This window comes from Dendrobates tinctorius, unplaced genomic scaffold (genome assembly GCF_039654945.1).
Source record: "Dendrobates tinctorius isolate UK_male_01 unplaced genomic scaffold, ASM3965494v1 ptg000143l, whole genome shotgun sequence".
NCBI lineage: Eukaryota > Metazoa > Chordata > Amphibia > Anura > Dendrobatidae > Dendrobates > Dendrobates tinctorius.
This window is the reverse complement of record NW_027361810.1, coordinates 25,657,204-25,679,468: the sequence shown is the minus strand read 5'-3', so window position 1 is coordinate 25,679,468 and position 22,265 is coordinate 25,657,204. Positions and strand designations below refer to the sequence as shown.

Below are 22,265 nucleotides of genomic sequence, written 5' to 3'. Positions count from 1 at the left end.
GGTTATAGCAGTTTTTGGCCCCTGATCATTTGACCATTCCCTTTTCCAGGTCACATGGCCTATGAGAAGGTGTTGGTGATAGCGTCTTTTTTGGGATTCCAACCACAGTGAAGGGAGCAGCTGGCTGAGGTGTGAAGCCACTGCAGAAACCTGGTGAAGTTAGCAGCTAGCTTGAAGGTTGGAGCCACTGCTGAAACTGGTGTTGAACTCTGGCTGCCCGGTGTCCGCAGCAGAGTGAGATGGTGAAGGTGGCAGCTGGCTCTGAGGTGTCGAGCCACTGCGAAAAGTTAATCCGGTGATGCACTCTGCTGCCTGGTGCTGCAGCAGAGCAAGATAAGTCTGTTGGTGTTTCCCCTATTTGTATTTTTCCCTGGTGTGTATTAGTACAGCGGTGGGGCCAGTGCCTGCACCACCCAGATCCCTAGCAAGGGATAGGTGTAAGGTGTGCTAGGGTGACAGGTATCCTGATCGGTGCCTGGTGCAGAACCGGCCTAGGGATCATTAGGAGTGGAGGGACACTGACTCAGGGGAGTGCAGGAGGTCTCCATGTCCCCGTTCCCTATCGCAAGGCCCACCGTTGTAACTGTTTCCCCTTCCCCTGTGTCTTGTTGTTTCAGTTACCGGCCTGCAGGTCGTGTCACACAGGACAGTTACACGTGCCGTGTCTTGTTGTTTCAGTTACCGGCCTGCGGGTCGTGTCACACAGGACAGTTACACGTGCCGTGTCTTGTTGTTTCAGTTACCGGCCTGCGGGTCGTGTCACACAGGACAGTTACACGTGCCGTGTCTTGTTGTTTCAGTTACCGGCCTGCGGGTCGTGTCACACAGGACAGTTACACGTGCCGTGTCTTGTTGTTTCAGTTACCGGCCTGCAGGTCGTGTCACACAGGACAATTACACGTGCCGTGTCTTGTTGTTTCAGTTACCGGCCTGCGGGTCGTGTCACACAGGACAGTTACACGTGCCGTGTCTTGTTGTTTCAGTTACCGGCCTGCGGGTCGTGTCACACAGGACAGTTACACGTGCCGTGTCTTGTTGTTTCAGTTACCGGCCTGCGGGTCGTGTCACACAGGACAGTTACACGTGCCGTGTCTTGTTGTTTCAGTTACCGGCCTGCGGGTCGTGTCACACAGGACAGTTACACGTGCCGTGTCTTGTTGTTTCAGTTACCGGCCTGCAGGTCGTGTCACACAGGACAATTACACGTGCCGTGTCTTGTTGTTTCAGTTACCGGCCTGCAGGTCGTGTCACACAGGACAATTACACGTGCCGTGTCTTGTTGTTTCAGTTACCGGCCTGCAGGTCGTGTCACACAGGACAGTTACACGTGCCGTGTCTTGTTGTTTCAGTTACCGGCCTGCGGGTCGTGTCACACAGGACAGTTACACGTGCCGTGTCTTGTTGTTTCAGTTACCGGCCTGCGGGTCGTGTCACACAGGACAGTTACACGTGCCGTGTCTTGTTGTTTCAGTTACCGGCCTGCGGGTCGTGTCACACAGGACAGTTACACGTGCCGTGTCTTGTTGTTTCAGTTACCGGCCTGCAGGTCGTGTCACACAGGACAATTACACGTGCCGTGTCTTGTTGTTTCAGTTACCGGCCTGCGGGTCGTGTCACACAGGACAGTTACACGTGCCGTGTCTTGTTGTTTCAGTTACCGGCCTGCAGATCGTGTCACACAGGACAGTTACACGTGCCGTGTCTTGTTGTTTTAGTTACCGACCTGCAGGTCGTGTCACACAGGACGGGTCCACGTGACAGGTTTACTGTATGTCGGGTTTTGTAATAATTTTACAGAAGCCGGCAATTGATTTAGTGGCTATTCTGCTATGTAGAACTGTATGAAATATAAATATATAAATACAGTATACATGTGTACACTATGACATGTGTGTATATATATATATATATATATATACATACAGTATATATGTATTCTATGTGTATATATCTATTCTTTCTATTCTTTATTAAACCTATCAGTGTGATTTTACTGTATCGCAAAATGAATTGCCGGCTTTTGTTAAAGGACACTGATGCATATTTCTCGCAAGTCACACGTCTGGTCGGTGAGTAATTCGCAGTTTTCTCGCCTCTATAGACTTGCATTGGCGTATTACGGGCGTAATACCCTGACAATCGCAGCATGCTGCGATTTTCTCAGCCTGTATAATACGGCCAAGAAAAAATGGTCTGATGGGAGCTGCCCGTAGATTAACATTGGTCCGAGTGCAATGTGTTGTTTTTGCACATAGCACTCGTCCGTATTTCTTGCTAGTGTGACTCCGGCCTACAGGGGTTTTCTGGTTTCGAAAAACTACTTTCCCTTAGCGGTAGTTTTTTTTTTTTTTAATTGTCCCTTATTCCTCCTCTCCAGGTCCAGTGCTGAGCTTCCACTGCTGCTCCCAGTGTCTGATATGGTCTACAGCGCTGATGTCAGCGGCTCATACCGTCAACTCGGCCAGAGCCGTTAAGCTCAGTTATTAGACGCAGCACGTTCGACGCGATATCAGCACTGCAGACAATAACAGACACTGGGAGCAGAGGTGGAAACTCAGCGCTGGACCTGAGGAGGGGGAGTAAAGCACGTGAAGGATTTTTTATAACAAACTACAGCTGGAGACAGGGTTTTTTGGCAGGGAGTCTCTTGTAAAACATTTTCTAAGGTCCCCAAATTATGTGGCCATTCAGTGGGTGTAAAGATGCCCTCCATGTGAGCCCCTCATTAGACACTGCCAACCATCTCCAAATACATGGATGGCCCATTGCACATGACTATGAGGCAGACATATTGCCTAGCTTCATTTTAAAAAGAGAAATGGGCTGTAGGAACCTGTAGTGTGGAAATATATATGGACTTCTATAGAGGAGTGTTGTGGCATGCTCTGAGGCCTGTGCAGAGGTTACTGTGCAGGAAAGAGGAGGAGGTGAGCTGTAACCATCACCTAATATCTCCATTACAATTGTGTTGTGGCATGCTGTGATCTGTGCAGAGGATACTGTGCAGGGAAGAGGAGGAGGTGAGCTGTTAACATCACTTCTTATCTTCATTACAATTGTGTTGTGGCATGCTCTGTGATCTGTGCAGAGGTTACTGTGCAGGGAAGAGGAGGAGGTGAGCTGTTAACATCACCTATCATCACCTTCAATACAATTGTGTTGTGGCATGCTGAGACCTCTCCAAAGGTTACAGTGCAGGGAAGAGGAGGAGGTGGGCTGTTAACATCACTTCTTATCTTCATTACAATAGTGTTGTGGCATGGTCTGTGATCTGTGCAGAGGTCACTGTGCAAGGAGGGGATAAGAAGTAAGCCCTCAATATTGTGTATTGTCAATGGTGTAATCCTATGTTTATATATAAACATATATATATAAATATATACACACACATATATATATATATATAAGTATATATATAAAAATTTCTTTTGAAGTAACATTGCCTGTGATAATAATGAGTTGAAAACAGAAATTCTCTCTACAGGACAACTATAAGAGCCTATTCTAACTCTACTGGTGACAATGGCAGTATAAAAAGAATCAAGAAAAGTATTAAAATAATTTTAGTAAAATTCCCTATTAAAACAATATGACCATTTTCTGATCACAAGATTGTAATGTCAGAATTTACCTGATCACAGATAAGTTCCCACTTCTTCTCATTATCGTACTGACGTAGTAACCTGGCTTTATCAGGCGGAAGGTTCATCGCATTCTGTAAGAAAAGAAACAAAAGTCATTAGGAACCGTAGCTGAACTTTGGAAGTCGTGGTGTTATGTCTGCCACTATCAACTACTAAGTTCACTGGGTCAATTCACATCAACAAGTGAGAATCTGGAAGACACAATATATATTTATATTCACATATTATAAGTCAGGAAAATCCCCTATAGAAGCCTCGGCCCTGGTCCACGTGTGGCCGCAGTCTACCCGATCAGGACCCTCGCTTTAGTATCTAGCCCCCAACATAAAGAGGTCTATGTCATACTGGCAGAAGGTCCATTGACTTCAAAGAAGACGGGTCTTAGCAAATGTCCAATTAAAAGTGGAGAATTCAGAGGTGTTCTTCAGTGTTAGGGGGAGTTCAAAGCATTCCTGGGGACAAGCCTTAAAGGTGGTCAATTTTGCATTGCGGTTTTGCTCCTTATCGCACAATACACGGATGCTTATATGCAGATCAACACGTCCTTCTATGATTACTGTTTTGGTCATGACCTGAAAAGGAGCCAAATCCAACAACACATGGATCGCCCCCCCCAGAGGCGAAAGCAGCCACTGATATATCGATATTGAAGGATTGCACAGAATGATACTGTTTAGAGCTGAATGTCTCAAGTGATATGCGACTAATATTAACAAAAGGAATCCCATCAGTCGCCAAGTTACTTACCGCAATTACTATTTCTGAGCAATTAAACAGGATGTGTCATTTCCATTAAAAATGTAATTTCTTTACCTGGTGTAAATGCCGCTGTTCTCCTGAATCCGGCGTTGTTTTTCTTTTGTTCCTGCGCCTCTCCTTTCCTGAGATATGGCCCAATCTATCTTGTATGTACGTATTGTCTAGTTAGACAAGTGGGTGTGGTCCTGAACTCCTCTGGGGAGAGTCTTTATAAGGACCAGGCCTACTGGTCTAAAAAAAACTACATTTACATAAAGGTAAGAGGCAGCCATATCTCAGGAGTGGAGAGGCGTAGGAACAAGAAAAAAACAACGTCAGATTCAGTAAAACAGCAGCATTTACACCAGTTAAAAAATTACATATTTACGGGAAATGATAGATCCTCCTTAAAGAAGATTTATAACATTTATTGTTTTTTTTATTACCCCAAAAAGGTCTTTATAGACACATTACTGAGTCGTCCCATCACTGCTCACGTGAATTTTTTTTTGTAAGGCAAGTATGTGATTATTTGGTATTTTTTAGCAAAACACCAGAAGACCCTTTAACTATTTCTGTACGGCTGTAACCTTAGGCCTCTTTCACACTTCCGTTTTTTACAATCAGTCACAATCCGCCAGGTTTTGAAAAAAAAAACGGATCCTCAAATTTTTTTTGAGGATCCGTTTTTTTCCCATTGACTTGCATTAATGGCGGATTGTGACGGATTGCTGTCCGTTGCATCCGTTTTTTGTGAGGATCCGTCAAAAGTTGCTGTCCGTCACCATCCTCAAAAATTTCAAAACGGAGCTTGTAAGGTTTTTTTCTCTGGCGGATCCTGCAAACACTGATTTAACCCGAATTTCTTTCTGGGTGCCGGACAAGAAAAAAAAAAAAATTCTCTCTCTCTCTCTCTCTTTCTCTCTCTCTCTCTCTCTCTCTCTCTCGCCAGCGATTCCTTTAAATTTCTTCATTTTTCAGGATCCGTCTGAAAACGGATCCTGTGCCATCCGTTCACATCAGTTTAGAACGGATCCGCTTGTCCGCCTTTTGGGCGGATTATAACTGATGCAAAAAACTGAAGTGTGAAAGAGGCCTTACTGGCTGAGATGTAAAGACACTCCTTCACGTGTACTTTCTATGGAAACGTTATGTTACAGAATGTTCTTACAGAATCGAATACTTTTTGCTTCTTTGTAAACTTTAGTAACAAGTCCAGGCGTCTCTGCCGTGAAGCAATTTTTCAGGTTATTACGGTAAATACATTTCGCTTTCCATGAAGTGTGGATTTACAGAAAAGCGAGCACTACGCATTTGTAATTACTAGTGATGAGCGAGTATACTCGTTGCTCGGGTTTTCCCAAGCATGCTGTCCTCCGAGTATTTTGGCGTGCTCGGAGATTTAGTTTTCGTCATCTTATCTGCATGATTTGCGGCTGCTAGCCAGCCTGAATACATGTGAGGAATGCCTGTTTGTTAGGGAATTCCCACATGTATTCAGGCTATCTAGCAGCCACAAATCATGCAGCTGCGTCGACACAAACTAAATCTCCGAGCATGCCAAAATACTCGGAGGACACCCGAGCATGCTCGGAAAAACCCGAGCAACGAGTATACTCGCTCATCACTAGTTATTACATATGTAAAGGGGTTTTCCAAAAATCACAAGTTAGTCCCTATCCATATTTATTCTTCACTGGAGGCTGAGACCACTGAGACTCTCAAAAAATCCTGAGAGCCAAGCTTTTCTTTGCACATTTTCAGCCTCCGTCCCCCATTGTCTATGGGACTATCGGAACTAGCCAAGTGCAGCTCTCTGATATGGTCAGCAGTCCCATAGAAAATGAATGAAGCAGAGGTCAAGCATGTATACTTCAGCTCCATTCAAGATGGGGCGCTACAGACTGCGGTTCTCAGGGTTCCGGAACGTTGTCGGGAACCCTCGGGGTGCAAGCAGTCAGCAATTTACTATGGATAGGGGATAGCTTGTCATGATTTGGGGCCGTACATGACAGCAGTAATTGCCTGTCACATGATGGGATGGCACATCATCGCTTAGGGGGCTCCAGCGCTGGAAGAACGGAGGGTTTAACAGGCGAGTCACGATGGTTATTCTTTTTTTTATTTAACACTTTCTGCTGCTAGTTTCATTTATTTCAGCTCTCGGATAAAGCCCTTTCAGGGTGTGTTCACACTGAGTGTGTTCGCAATTTTGTCTTTAGCAGAAACTCCAAGTTTCTGAGGATTTCTTGGTTTTCCTGGAGGATTTTGCAGCGTTTCCATCCAATTTTTACAAATATACAATAAATGTACAAGATGGGAAACCAGCGTTATGAAATCGAAACACTACTGGATGGATTCATTGTTGCATTTTTTTTGTCCAGTGTTTAGTGGGTTTTTGCCTGTTTTTCATTTGCACCTTGTTCTTCTTCTTTTAATTTGAGCCTCTTTTAAAATCTATTTTATATGCGATCGCCTCTTTCATTTTCCTGTTCACAATGCTCGGAGTTCAAGGTTTTCCAGATGTTTTCGGCCGACTTATCGACTGCGTAAAAAAGTGTGAGACTTTTTAAAAAACAAATCGCAGTCTTGGAGTGATTTGATGTCATTTTTGGTAACATTTTGCGACATCTTTAGCATATTCGCACTAAAAAGTCCCAAAAAAAGACAAAAATAAAAAGCATTGTTGATTATGAGCAAGAATCATTCACCGCATTTTGAAGAACTTGTCCCAAAAATCATCAATGGATGCCACAGAAGAAAAAAAAAAAAAAAAAGATAAATAACTTAAAAAAAGGAACTAATGAATCGGGCACAAAGTTTATTACAAAGTTGCAGAACTTTCTGTAACTTAGCAAACATAAACAATTATATTTACTAGGTCAAACAAGATGACAAGTGGGTTAAAGGGGCAGTTGCGGTTTGGAGCCATACTTTTACATGGTAGACCTTTACAGATCCCTTTAAATCGTAGCAATTCCATTACAGCGGACTGACATAACTTGGCCGTGTGTCACTTCAGTGTGTTTTATTAAGGTGTTCTGACACCTGCCCAGACTCGTTGTTTCCTCCCATAAAAAAGTTACATCTGTTCCTGAGAAGTATTTCATCAGCTTAGTGTTCACTGATTTAAAAAAATAAAAAATAAAAATGAGAACGTTTTATAAAGTATCTGCCAAATTCTATAAGCGAAGCTTCAGTCTTTACTGTACGGACCAGGACAGAAACATCAGCCAGATTATTAAATCACGGAGCAGTGGCGCTTACACTAAACCAAGTCCACATGTACTTTTGGGTCAGTATTCACATGTAGCAGAGTTCAATTTGTCAACTGAATTAATTGGCAACCCTAAAACACATGCTGTGGCTCCATTGCACTGTCTAAAATTGCAGCAAGAACGCTGCAGATTTACTTTGGCAAAAAAAAAAAAAAGTGTGAATGGAGGATAATGAAAGCCACAAAGAAACACATACCTACTGCATATTAACAGATACTGCTAAAAAACTCAGCTCTCTTTCTTCTGCCAAACTCAGCTCTGCTCCCTCTCGCAAACTCTGCTCTGCTTCCTCTCGCAACCTCAGCTCTGCTACATATTAAGAGTGCAGCAGTATTTTAGGGTTTGGAAATTAAAATTTTAAACTGCAGATGCATCCCACACAAGTGCAAGACGCAGAAGCTGCAACCTACTGCATTCCAGGTGTTGTGAAACTACAACTCCCAGCATGACCTGTCATCTGCAGGGAGTCATCCTTCTGAGATATGCCGCCATCAGTGAGCAGAATTTTCAACTTTCCCAGAATGTCATGAACACGTCCAAAAAAAAAGAAACGTGTCTCCCAAAATAGTTGAAAAATTCTTTGAGAGCTGCAAAAAGACACCCGAAAATGCCTGGACATTCAGAAAGGTCGGGGTCTCCCTAAAGAGACTCCAATCACAGGGTGTGGACTAATTTTGCAGCCTGATGAAGGTGTCATGCAGCTACTCATCGTTCAGGGGTATCGCTATGGGGATGTGGTCTGTAAAAAAAACTTTCACATATGTCTAAATATTTTTGTGCGGTACTGTTGTGAGTTCATTTTCCCCTCCGTCACTGAGGCCTGGTGAACTCCCTATTCTAGTTAAGGAAGGTAGTGAGCCTGATTATCAGGCACCTGGGACTAATGAAGACGATTGGCTGAGTGGAGTCACTGACTGGATTTAAGGCAGTCTACGCCCTTTCTGCCCTGCGGGTGATTTCTCTGTGGACTCTTGGACACCAGTCTTATTCCTGCTCTCCTAAAGCTAAGTTTTCTGTTTTGCCTTTTGCATCTAAGATTTGTTTTTGTTTTTCTTGCTTTTTGGATTCTGCCACTCCCTTCTGGAGTGTGCAGTGTTCCTAGAGCTCTGTCTTCTGAAAGTACCTGAGTGCTGATTTAGTTATTGAAGCTTAGTTGCTTCAGGGCCATTTTATATCAGCTTGTTGGCTTTTGTCTCTGATAGGGTTTTGGCAGATTGCAGACAGCAGCCTTCCTATCCGATCCTATCTACGTAGTTTTTGGGCCCCGTCTTTGCTCAGTCTGTCTTTCTGTCTGTGTAAGTGTTTTCATCTTGCTTCACCGTCATTATATGTGGGGGGCTGCCTATTGCTTTGGGGTCTGCTCTGGGGCAGTTAGATTTCCCCTTTCCTTCTTTAGGCCTATGTATCTCTCCGGCTGTGATCGAGGGGTCTAGGTCGTCGTAGGAACCCCCCACGGCTACTGCTAGTTGTGTTGATAGGTTCAGGGGTCTGCAATCTGATAGTTGCCAACTTCTCTTGTTTTCAGGACTTAGCTAGCATTTCTGTTTTTGCCTCCTACGGTGACTCAATCATAACACGGTACATAAAATGGGAGTTGACCTGTGAAAGGGGGCATGACGGTGAAAAGAAAATTGAAGTGGGTATCACTTAAAGGGTTATTCATTAAAAATCAAGTTATCACCAATTCTTTGGTTGGACCTCCCCCAATCCAAAGATCAGGGCTGTGAAACCCCAAGGAAATAGCACCTCCCCTGCTTTAAGAGATACAACCCATTTCCTTACAAATAATAGGACCTTCATGTAATTAACGTAAGTCGCAAACCTTTTTCTATGGAAACATCTGGCCGTGCACTTGCATGAACGAACCGGAGCATTACCCAGGGACGCTGCTGGCTGAAAATACTGCACCGTCAACATTGGATTTCTTGTTGCCACGGCTATAAGATTGGCGGTAATATTAATGATTGAGTGCGGTTTTTAACTCAGCTCAATGCTTTGCTTAATTTAGTAGAAACATGAATTTGTGTGTACCTGTGCGGCCCGCACCTGTCTGCTAACCGAAGTCCTGCGGGAAAGATCGCACACAATCCACTGACTTTATACAGACCACACACCCAAACTAATATCCCGGAATCCTGATCAGTGTGCAGGAGTCTTTCATCAGACCTCAAAATGAATTCAGACCCCCCTGAGACTTCAGATGAAAATTCCTACTTCATTTCATCTGAAGAGCTGGCGAATCTCCCAGGAGCTGGTTAAGCCTCCCGCAATGAAGGTTTCCTTGGCATTTCTGTAGCGTAACGCGGGCGCGGAAGGGTGTGGCACAGAAATAGGGCGAGGCTATAAAAATTTTGGACATTTTCTGCAGTAGCCTGAAAAGTTGTCCGTTCAACAAGCCCAAAGTGAATGCACCAGCACACTAATGAAGATTCTTTTGGATCCACCATAATGTGTCTTGAAGCCAAAGAACTGACGGCACAAGAGGCAAGGACTCTCTGACTCTTCATGGAAGAAGAGTGAGCCGGAAGCGATGATGAGGATTACCGTATATAGTTTGGGGGTCGGAACAGTCACTGTCAATGTATAACCCCAATACTCAAGATAAGTGACTGGTTGAAGCTGTCAACTATATATAGCTGCCAGGACAGCTCCAACCAGTCACTTATCTTCAGTCTCCAAGATTTTCCAAATTTCTTAATGGCAAATCTATCTATATAGATAAAAGCTGCATCTAGGTCACCATCTACCCCTACAGGATCCAAAGGGAGCAGAGCGCCAACCCTTGTCTAGCTATAATAATGTTAAATCAGAAAATGTAACTGATCATAATAAACCTTCCCAACGAGGTACAATGACATTTCAGCAGGGCAAGGGAAATAATTTAAAACACAACTTTTAATAATGACCTAAAAGGTTATCAGCCAATATGTACACAAGACAAACAAATAGTAATTTAACAAAGTGCAAGTGCTTATGTTCAACAGTGCTCAAATTAGAAAATTGGTTTGGTCTCTCCAGCACAAGTTCTCACTCCTCCTCTCCATTGCAGATTCACCACTGAAAAAGAAGAGGGGCAATTTTTTTTGTCTTTCTGAGTAATGGGGGATAGAAAGAAAAGGGGAAATCCCTTTAACACGCCTTGTTGTGCCCCCGCATTACTCCTGCCCTGTTCACCAGTTACCCATAATAAAAGTGTAGCCTCCCTGGTGAACAGGTCTATACTTGGGTACAGGAGTAATGCAGGGGCACGACAAGGAGTGTTAAAGGGATTGGAATTAAACACAAAAAAAATAGGGGAAAAAAAGTGTCATCCAGCTTTTATCATAATTTTGAAAAATTTGGATCAGTTTCTACAGAACAGAACTTAGATCACTACAGGGGTCTATGGGGGAAATCTGTCATCCTGGTACCTTATCCCCTGTGATTTACAGTCTGAAATCGATGGAGCAGCGTGACGCTGACTCTGAGCATGCTCCTTACTCGCTTACATCTGCCACAAAGAAGGTCAATTCCAGACCGGTATTAATAGTCTATTCATGGAACTAATCCTATCTTTTAATCAGGCTACAAAAGCAAGCTGCTCGCCATCGCCGTACGGCACGTTACTAACACGCAGCGCACAATATGTTAAGAGGGACGCTCCAATTACCAGCGAGGATCGGACTGGACGGGTGACTCCTGGACAATGGCTCAGGTCATAAGATGACATGGAGCAACAATATCCTGCCAGTACGGCTGGGGTCACACTGACCGTGACATCTTCCTCTAACGAAGAGAGATTTCCATTCTCAAAACTGAGCAATAAAGCTTTACTTTTCCATTTGCAAACTGGAAATAATCACAAAGATTTTTGAGCAGAAAGTTCCACAATACAACAAATAATAAGCTTTGCTTACTGAAACTTGAATATCCCTTTATTGAGGACCTGCCCCTTACTAAAACGATGTAATTCTTTAATTGGTGTAAATGCCGCTGTTCTCCTGAATCCGGTGCTGATTTTCTTTTCTTCCTGTGCCTCTCCGTTCCTAAGATACGGCCCCATCTTTCCATCCTGTATATAAATCTAGGGGTCTTTTTTAGCCAAGTAGGGATGGTCTTCAAGAAGACGCCCACAGAAAAGATGTGAAGACACGCCCACTTGTTTAACAAGGCCAGATTTATTTACAAGCAAAGAGTAGGCCATATCTCAGGAACGGAAAGGCGTAGGAAGAAAAGGAAAAAAGTGCCAGATTCAGGAGAACAGCGGCACTTACAGCAGATTAAAAAGAACTGACATAATTAGGGCAAAGTACAGGTTCTCTTTATAATAATTGTCTCATGCAGAAAAAATCCCTGGGGTATATGGATAAAAGTTCATAAGAGATGTCATCTGCTCGGGATGCCCCTCTCTAGGTGCTGGGCAGGGAATAGAGCTGGAGTGACAGAGGCTTCGGATGTCTACCATAGCTCTTCAAACTAATTTGCAAATAAATTCAAACACCATAGTAGATCTGATGCATCCGTCACTCCAGCTCTATTCCACACCCAGCACCACCTTCTCCTCCATGACTGACAGCCTCTATGCTGTGAGACTTGAGGCAAAGGAGCCGTCAATCAAGAAAGGGGAGGTGGAGAATAGAGCTGGAGTGATAGAGGCTTCAGCCTTATTTGCATATCAATTCAATCAATGATTTCTCGGTATTGGAGGAGAGGATCGGCCATGTAAAGGTACTGCTGGACTTGTCTTTGAATGAGCTATATGTGTATAAAAACAGATTTGGGGTGAAATGATGACGGATTAACTTTAAAGGGAACCTGTCACCAGTTTTGCCATATATCAATTAAAACTATCACCTTATTCAGTGCCTGTGCTGCATCCATAAATGCTTATATAACCCCCTGAGCCCGCCCCCCCCCCCGTATAACACCCAAAAATATTTTGAAGTTCTCTCGCACTGTATATAATTCCTGTCGGTCCGGTCCGATAGGCATCCTTGCCGAGACCTACTACCGATTGCTGCTCGCTGTTCTCCTGCTTTGATTGACGCCGCCCGCATCATCCACATGGCCTGGACGAAATTTTACACCTGCAGAGGAATCACGGCTCGCTCCTGCGCACTATGCTTTGCCCTACTTATGTTTCCGTCTCTGTCCACGGTACTGTATGGCAAAGCAGAGTGTGCAGGCGCGAAATTTCGCCCAGCAATGTGGATGATGCAGGAGGCGTCATCCACGTCAATCAAAGCGGGAAGATGATGATCAGCAGCCGGGAGGAGGGATGGAGAATACAGAAAGGAAACTTATCGGACCGGATAGATGGGACTAACAAAGAGCGGGAGAACTTCAAATGGTTTTTGGGGTGTTATGCAGGGGGGAGTCAGGGAGTTATATAACAATTTATGGACTGAATAATGTGATAGCTTTTGTTGATGTATTAGCCTGGATATAACTGCATCCACTTCTCAAATGGGAGCAGAGCTGTGTTCATCAGAGGCATGATGGGAGTTGTAGCTTCATCGTCGCTGGAGATCCACAGGTTGGAGACCGCTGCCCTATAGGGTTATGATAAGATTGTAATACGCATAATATATATATGTGTTGAAATTGTAGCCAGGAAACCAGGCTACATAATAGAAATGATGTAAAATAACCCTATAGGACACATATATATATGCAGGACTGTAAAGGGTAACTGTCAAAATTAAATAGCAACAACAAAAATTGAACGACCAACAGCCAAAAAAACCCTAAAAGATAATATTTTATTGGTATAGATCATAAAATGAACACAGGTTCACATGTAAAGGGGGGTCAAAAGGCATAAAAATGGCGAAAAAAGCCATGCATGTTGTCTACACCATACAGGAATCATATTTCAAAGGATCACAATAGCCATAGGATAATTGGTTCTTCAAAAAGCAGTTAACATTAGTCATATGGCCATCAAATAACGGCCAATAGCATATGGTAACAATAATCATATAGAAAACCACAATCACTACAGTTGGTCTGTCAGTCACCTAGAGGCAATAAAGCATATATACAGCACCAGTGTGCATAGACATCCATATGGACCGACCTGACCCACTGCAGATAAATAGATAAAGAACCAAAGTAGTGGCGTGTATAAAATATAACAGCCTTACCTGAATGGATGAGAGACAAACACGCAGGCTAACCCCGACGCGCGTTTCGGAGCAGGGCAGCTCCTTCCTGATGGCCATATGACTAATGTTAACTGCTTTTTGAAGAACCAATTATCCTATGGCTATTGTGATCCTTTGAAATATGATTCCTGTATGGTGTAGCCAACATGCATGGCTTTTTTCGACATTTTTATGCCTTTTGACCCCCCTTTACATGTGAACCTGTGTTCATTTTATGATCTATACCAATAAAATATTATCTTTTAGGGTTTTTTTGGCTGTTGGTCGTTCAATTTTTGTTGTTCCTATAGGGTTATGCACTGGACTATTAAGTCATTACACTTGTGCTATTGTTTTGTCCAACACCCATTTTGCAGATGTTCTGACGATGCTGTAACCGAATGCACTTAGCAGTACTAATAATATCAATAAATCATGGCAGTAAGGGAGTAGCAGTCATATTCACCAGCTCACTGACGCATCCGCCCTCCGATAAGAAAATCATATGGATGATATTATGAAGAGCTCCCACTTACTGATCTGTTTTCGGCCAAATACGACTTGGATCCCGTTATGTATCCATTTCCACAATTACATAACCGATTTGTTCCTAATTCCTTCCCACACACAGATTATTCAACCAGGGTGTTGTCATTGAACTCTCCCTACGATATTCATATTTTCGAGTATTTTTGGCTCAAGGCGCAGTAACACAGTACAGCGGAGGGTGTTCAGGAAAGGGCCGGTTCTGTCCAAAAGGCACCGCCAGACTGCCAGTTGGGACCGCAATTATCTAACAAAGACATTTGGTGCCAAAGGCGTCTTCTTCTAATCAGGGTCTGTGTCAAATCTCACACAACAAGTGTACTTAGAAATTAATGGCAGCCTTTTATCACCATGCTGTATTTAGGTCCAAAATCTTGTGCTGACTAATTTCCCATCCTATTTCATAGGAGAATATCTGCAAGGAGTTTGTATGTCCTCCCGGGGGTTTCTTCTGGGATCTCCGGTTTCCTCCCATACTCCAAAGACATATTGATAGGGAATCTAGATTGTGAGCCCAAATGGGGACAGTGCCGATAATGTCTGTAAAGTGCTATGGAATTAATGAAGCTTTATAAATGAGTAAAATAAATGCAGCGCTTCAATTTCACAAAGAGTTAAAAGATAAAGGCTACTGGCAGTCACCACTAGAGGGAGCTAAAGAGTGTACTGCATACTAGGTAACTATTGAGTTCAGTGTATAACATGTATGCAGTAAGGTCATGTGCTCCCTCTAGCGGCAATTTTTTAATTTACAGTATAGGTGGACTTTTAGAAAATTTGAGAGAAGTCAGAAATTGTTATCCATGGGGTTCTGAGTGCAGAGATCACCATTGATCACTAAAACAAAAGAGCAAGAATGCTCAGTTAATGCTGCTCTCCTCAAAAGCTGAATAAAAAGTCAAAAGATGTTTTAATGGTGATCTTTTAAAGGCAATACATCAGCAGGTCCAACAGCAGAATGATGTAGAAGCACAGGTCCAGATTCCAGTGATTAATCACTTAGTATACTGGGTGCAGCAGTTGTGATACAATACCAGTTTTCTCTATTGCTAATCTAGCAGAGCTTGAATGCTGAGCTGTGTATAACCCCACCCCCATCACTGATTGGCAGCGTTCTGTGTACACTCTACAGTGACAGAAAGCTGATTATTAGAGTTGAGTGAAACAGGTCGGCCAGATTCATAAGTCACTGACTTATGCCAAAGTCGGGTTTCGCCGACCGAAACCCGACCACAGCGTGAAGTTGGCCATGCGGTCGGGAAAACAAGCGGCAAAGTCGGATTTCCGAGAATGCTTGCACGTGACTTTTTTTCTGCCAATGAGCAAGGACGTACACTGCGGGCGATGAGATGACATGTGCAGCGTCCTGGGAGAGAGAAAGAGGAGAGAGAGAGAGGGAGAGGAGAGAGAGGAGAGAGAGAGAGAAGAGGGAGAGGAGAGAGAGAGAGAGAGAGAGAGAAGAGAGAGAGGAGAGAGGGAGAGAGAGAAGAGAGAGCGAGAGCGAAATAATTCATGTGAGCGAAAATCTTTCGAGCATGCGCACTTTAAAAAAACACGGTCCGGCATGTCACTCCCGACTTTGCTTCCCCATTGACTTGCATTGGGTTTTGTGTTTCAGTCGGACCTTCGACTTTTCCCTATAGTCGGCCAATTTCGTTCGCCTCGACTTTTGACAAAGTTGGGTTTCATGAAACCCGACTCGACCCTAAAAAAGACAAAGTCGCTCATCTCTACTGATTATCACTGCTGCGGACTGTGCTGGACCAGGAGGCACGAGACACCTAGTCATAGTGATAATCTCCTGCAGATAAAACACCAATTTTATTCAAACAGCCTAGTAAGTGACACATGAAACTTAAAAAAAAAAGTGATGCACTTTTTCGTGCAACTTTTTGGATACGGTTTTAGAAACCAAATTTGCGATCAACAGGATTCATTATCTGCAACGTCATTGCACCTTAGGTCCCATTCTGAAATGCACAAAACTGGATGTACGATAATTAAAAAAAAAAAAAAAAAAAGTCCCCCAAAAAATGCCCAACGTCAACCTATTCTCATACCCTGCAAGACCATGGGTGCAGCCCGGCGAAGTAAGGAATACAATACAAGCACGACGCGATGAAAAAGCCTGTGTTACAAATCGTTCCACGGAAAGAACTGGGCTAAATAATGATGTCAGAATTCCCGAGATTTGCTGAAATGAAGATCTGTTAAATAAAGCGATGGCTTCCACAGTTGCGAGCAGAATAAATCCTTCTGATGGTAATTAGGTTAAACAGTTCAGCAGGTCTGCTCGAATGCGGAGCGTGGTGCGGAATAAAAATGAGCGTGCATAATATTTCCAGACTCCGACCGACCTATTACAAAGGAAAGACGGAGAATTAATTCTACCTCAGTACCAACAATGTCTATCTGCCTCCAGCTTCAAACTGGGTGAAAAAAATATATAACTTACATAATAGGCGGCTATGAAATCGCTCGCTCTTAAAGGGGAGTCTTAAAATAAATTGCTCCTAATTACTCTGGGGGAAAAAAAGGTGACAGTTCTCTACCTGCCTTTTTCCTTAATTTCCATAATTTCACATTTCATTTTTTTTTTCCTTTAGAAAAATTGATTAATAACCTTTTTTTCTTGCAGTAAAGATACTTACAAATTTGCCTAAGGTAGATAACAAATGGGTGGAAAACCTACAATTGAAAGCAGAGGCTTCTGAGCAACAAAAATGTTAAAGGGAATCTGTCTGTAGGATCAATCCTCTAGACATGTAGGTCACTGACGGTTCAGGAGAGCAGACTGTCAGTCATTACATGTCTCACACTGGTAACGCCCCCTTTCATTTACAATAAGCTTCTGGAGGCAGATTCTTGGGGAGATCTATGTCCGGCCCATAGATCTTAACAGCTCATTTGACAGATTCCCCTTAAAGGAGTTTTTTTTAACTTATAAAGGGATGGCATAGTGCTAGGATATGCCATCACTTTACGACTGGAGGGGGGTACAATCTTTGGGAAACCAACTTATGTTTATACAGAGTTTTTGGATTTTTTTTCAAGTGAAAATCACTTAATTGGACAGTGCCTAGCGTGGAGAGGATTTCATTAGGGAAAATGACTAATGCCTAGCTTTCTTCATTTCTTAGTGGATATTTAAAAAAAAAAAAAAAAACATCCAGAAAAAAAAAAACAAAAATAAAAACGCAGGTGATAGAAAATGCGAGTAAGAAATGCTAACAAAAAAAAAAAAAAGACACTTCAGGTTCACAAAACTCCAGAAACAAGGAGCAATTACTTAAATAACTCCGGCTTGAAAAATGTACGTTATCAACTGCCGGTAAAAGTCGAGGTGTGAATATACTCAGAGTGGGTCCACTATAAAAAGGCCTACCGTAATAAAAATTCTGTAAATTAAAAGGATTGCCAAAATTTTAGGCTATGTCAATTAGGACATTAGATTTCACTTTTATTATAATGGGTAGTGTTCCAGTTCCCGCACCGTCTCTTTCATGCCAAATATGTGTCATACTGGTCCGCTGGCCGCTTTCTTCACGACAAGCGAACCAGATGTCCTAAGTTTGGCTTATACGCCTATAATTAAAAGCACCACTGGACTTTGCCAAACAGGTGTATGGAGTCCGCTTTGTACTTCATTCAAAGTGTTTAAAAATTTAGCTGTGACTGCTGTTAGCCTTGATATTACTGTTGCAAAATTGACCATGTTTCTAGGGACATTTAATACCACCAGGTCCACCTAGAACCCAAAGCCACCCCAAGAAACGTTCCTGGCCCACGAGTTTACAACAATCTGGGACGCGGATGATACACAATGGTTACAGTGATCATTCAGGCACCAGGCCAATGTCCAAGACACCATGACCATTTATCAATTAGAACTTTATTGTTGCGTTTTCCCACAAAATTTGGGAAATATATGTCACGATCCCACCCGCTGACACCGGCATGTCACGGACGGAGGGGCGCGACGCACTGCCGACACACGGCTATCACATGGCGCAGAGGGGCTTATCTTAGTTATCCCACCGCTGGCACCATGTGATAAAAAAAGCAAGCTAGTCTTGCCCTAACAATTTATCGCAGGGGGGTATTTTGGATGTCCCACCACTAACAATCTTCCACGAACTGCGGGGATTTATGTATATCCCACTTTTCAGTTCCACTTTGGAACTCACAGCTTTCCGGCGCCCCCCTTACCCTCAGGTCAGGGAACTACACCTGGGATAATTGGTCGCCAGACGGGCTGCTTGTTGTGCACAGGCGATTAGGCCGCTGCAGTGAGGGGATTATCAATGCTTTGGCCGCAGCCACACAATCAGCTATCAAAAACCCTTCCGTCACTGTCAGCTAACCCAACTAACCAAAACACACTTCGCCGCCACCAGCTCCAGATTTCTCTGCTTAAGATATAAGCTTAATAGAGGGGTTCGAAGCCAACTCAATCAGTAGCGTAACTATCTTAAAGGCACGTGTTCGTTTTTAGAGGAAGAAAACAGACTAATAAGTTTTATAATTTATTCCCAAAAGGGTGGGCAGTGATTACAAATTTCGTTCCCCACAAAATAAAAACAATCATCACCTAATCTCATAATAGGAGATAAATGAATTATCCCCATCACCACTAGCTGGTCCTGAGACCTCAGTTATACAGAGTTTATATAGTTGCCAACATTTCAGGAGCACTCACAACCTGTCCTCAAACCCTCCTGGACCCACCCTGGAATACCCCCTGCCCCTTTCCATCCAGAAGTCTGGGGAAATTCAGTATGGTTGAAAACTATGCCTATAAGAGAGTCAGAATGGAGAGGTAACTGAGCATGCTCATATTTAAAGGGACTGACAGAAAGAGTGAAGATATTTCTGTCTGGGCAAATGACAAAGCATGGAACCCGCAGTGTGCGCGTTTAGCCGCTTCTCAATTCAAGCTCCTACAGAAACTCATATGTCAACTGTCCTGAAATTTGGAAAAAGTCCTAGCAAATAAGTCGGGATTCATGCATGAAATAAGATTTACAAAAGCAGCACCCACAAATGGGTGGTTCCCAATGTGATTTATTGTGGCCACAGGCCCTGTTCCAAGCGTTCCAAAATTACTAACTCTAATATTGGCAAGTATCTATACTAAATATTCTAACTCAGGCCAAGGATAGCCTGACTGGTTTACAGGGTCGGCCTGTGTCAGAGTGTTAACCCATTAGCAGTGCTGGGCTTAAGAGCGATCGTCGTGAGCAGAGACCCCCCTGATATGATGATGTAGTGTCCTACGAGTACATTTTCATGGGATAATAGTGAGCAGCATGCAACATCCTTCGCTGACAGTTCATTTTTTGGTTGGTAAAAACAAACAAACATGAATTTGACTTATTTTTAAAAAAAAAAAGTTATTGTGTCTTTTATTAAAGGGGTTGTCCACTACTCTGACAACTAAGGCAGCACGATTAGCACTGCAGCCTTGCAGCACTGGGGTCCTGGGTTCAAATCCAACCATGGACAACATCTGCAATGAGTTTGTATGTTTTCCACATGTTTGCCTGGGTTTCCTCCGGGTTCTCCGGTTTCCTCCCACACTCTAAAGACATACTGATAAGGATTCTAGATTGTGAGTCCCAATGGTGACAGTACCAATAATGTCTGAAAATCGCTGTGGAATTAATGACCCTATATAAGTGAGTCAAATAAATAAATAAACCCTTCTGAATTGTTATGTTTGACCCCAATTTTAGTAATAACACGTATACTCAACATCAGCACCATTCCTCAGTGTTGGCACTAGCTCTATCGGGGATCGCATGACATTATTACGTCAAGGGATCCCTGTGCCAATCAGTGCTGGCTTCACTCTCCTCTCCTACCAACATAACTGATATGCAGAGGAAGTGAGAGAGCAGCAGCAGATATCACTTCCTCCAGATGTCTTGGTTTGTTCAAAGGTGGGGAGAGTGAAGCCAACATTGTTCGGAGACCCTCGGGAGATCCAATACAGGCACCGCTGGAACAGCACTGGTATCAGAGGTGAGTATACGTGTTATTATTTTACTGGGAAAAAAACAGTTATTCAGAAGGGGTTGCCCAAGTAGTGGACAACCACTTTAGATTTTTTTTATGTCCTATAGAAAATACGGTATGACAGGAAAAAAAAAAAATCAATATCTAGAACAAACTGTGTTTTTGAGAAAATTCTTTTGACGCAAAATGAAAAAACTAAAAACCATGGAAATCCCAATAAAAAAAATAAATACAAATTTACATACTATTAACTTTCATATATTATAGGTGGGAATCACAATTTTGGTGCATTTTATGATGTTTTTAGATTTTACATACATTTATAAAAAGAGGCTGATAACCGTAATTATTCCATATTTGTGACATGCACCTTTTCTAAAATGTTGATCAAAATGTGTCAAAATCACTCTTAATTGAGGGGCGGCGTAAAAAGTGGAAATCAGCCCCAGACAAAGGTCAAACCATCTACATTAAAAATGCACCAAATTTATCAAATAATTGTGCAAAATGTGATAAATTTGGAGCAAATAATGACAACATGGCATGAAGCAAAATGTAATAAATTATTCTGAATTTAAAAAAACAATGGTGAAATAAATGTGCTTTGGATCATGTAGTATGCTACTGGTCCATGGAAATGCACCCTAATAGGGTATACAAGAAGGAATTGCCCCAAAATTCCAACCCCTCTCCCTTGTTGTGTGCATCTATTTTTCAATCTGATTCGATATGATGCATTATGAGACGTGAACCTCGTCCTCAGAGACCTCACGTGAATAACAACCCGGTTTCCTGACTATTGTAGTATAAAGATATAATGAATTTGTATAATTGTCTTGTATATCATCCATTGGTCTTCCTATAAATAGAAGCGGTGGAGAGAGTCGGGGGACCACGGTGGAGAGCGAAGCAATTAGAGAAATGTGTTCTCCGGCGACAAATAAAGAGAAAATAATAGCATTGTCGCGTGACCAATATCGTAATCGTCTAAAACTTTCACACTCATTGAGGAACAAAGATAATAAACATGGACATGTTTTCTGAAATTCTCAAGGAAACAATTAGTGAGAAATCCGTCTTGAGCTCATTAAGTCTATTTGGCACCTCTCTGCTACGTGATTTCTCCACACGGTGTGGGAGGAGAGAGGAAGATGAGAAGCACCAGACAAAGGACATCAGAGTAGGAAACCTGGAGGAAATGTGCATCCCTTCTTATGTCCAAGGACCTCAATCTCACACAATGTAAAACATCGCCTCATGGCACAGAGCAGGTCTTCTCCAATTGTTTAGATGTCATATCTGACACTTAAGCCTCATTCAGAGGTCAGTTTTTCAGGTCCATGTTTTTCAGGGATGGAACACGCACCCATTATTGTCCATTTTTCTGTTCACATTTTTGAGACCCTGTGTCTAGAGATGTGCTCATTTTTTTGATCCAAGACATGGATAATAGTTAACCGTACAAGTCTATGGATCCATGAAAATCCCAAATAGCACATGGATGCCATTAGTGTGCTGTCTATGTTAACAATGTAATGAATATTAGAAGCTGATGGTAAAAATGGACACACTGACCAAACACTAATGAAAATCTGATCCAAAACACTGATGAAAATTTGGTCCATTTTTTTCATGTATGAAAATGAGGCCGTAGGCTACATTTAATCATCCATGTCAATTTAAAAAAAAACGACCGTTTTTCATCTGTGGAGCATCAGTTTTGCCTCAATTTGTTTTCATCCGTTTACTTTTTCACTAAAGGAAGCAGACTCTCTGAACATTTTTTATCCATAGAGTCTTAGCAATGGTCAGTTAAGAATGTATGGAACTAGAATGGAACTTTGAAGTATAAAGTGTGAAGTACAACGTTCCTACTTTCATCCGTGTCTCATGGATCTCCATAGACTTTGATGGCA

General features: G+C 42.6%; 1 protein-coding gene across 8 annotated transcripts in view; it reads right to left on the bottom strand.

Moving 5' to 3' along the window:
- FMNL2 (formin like 2) overlaps positions 1-22,265 on the bottom strand; it is a 239,385-nt gene that overhangs the window by 116,520 nt on the left and 100,600 nt on the right. For all 8 annotated transcript variants that reach the window (XM_073545620.1, XM_073545619.1, XM_073545618.1 and 5 more), the window contains exon 2: positions 3,632-3,715. In XM_073545620.1, coding sequence (XP_073401721.1) covers positions 3,632-3,715 — 84 coding nt within the window. The remainder of the gene's footprint in view (positions 1-3,631; positions 3,716-22,265) is intronic.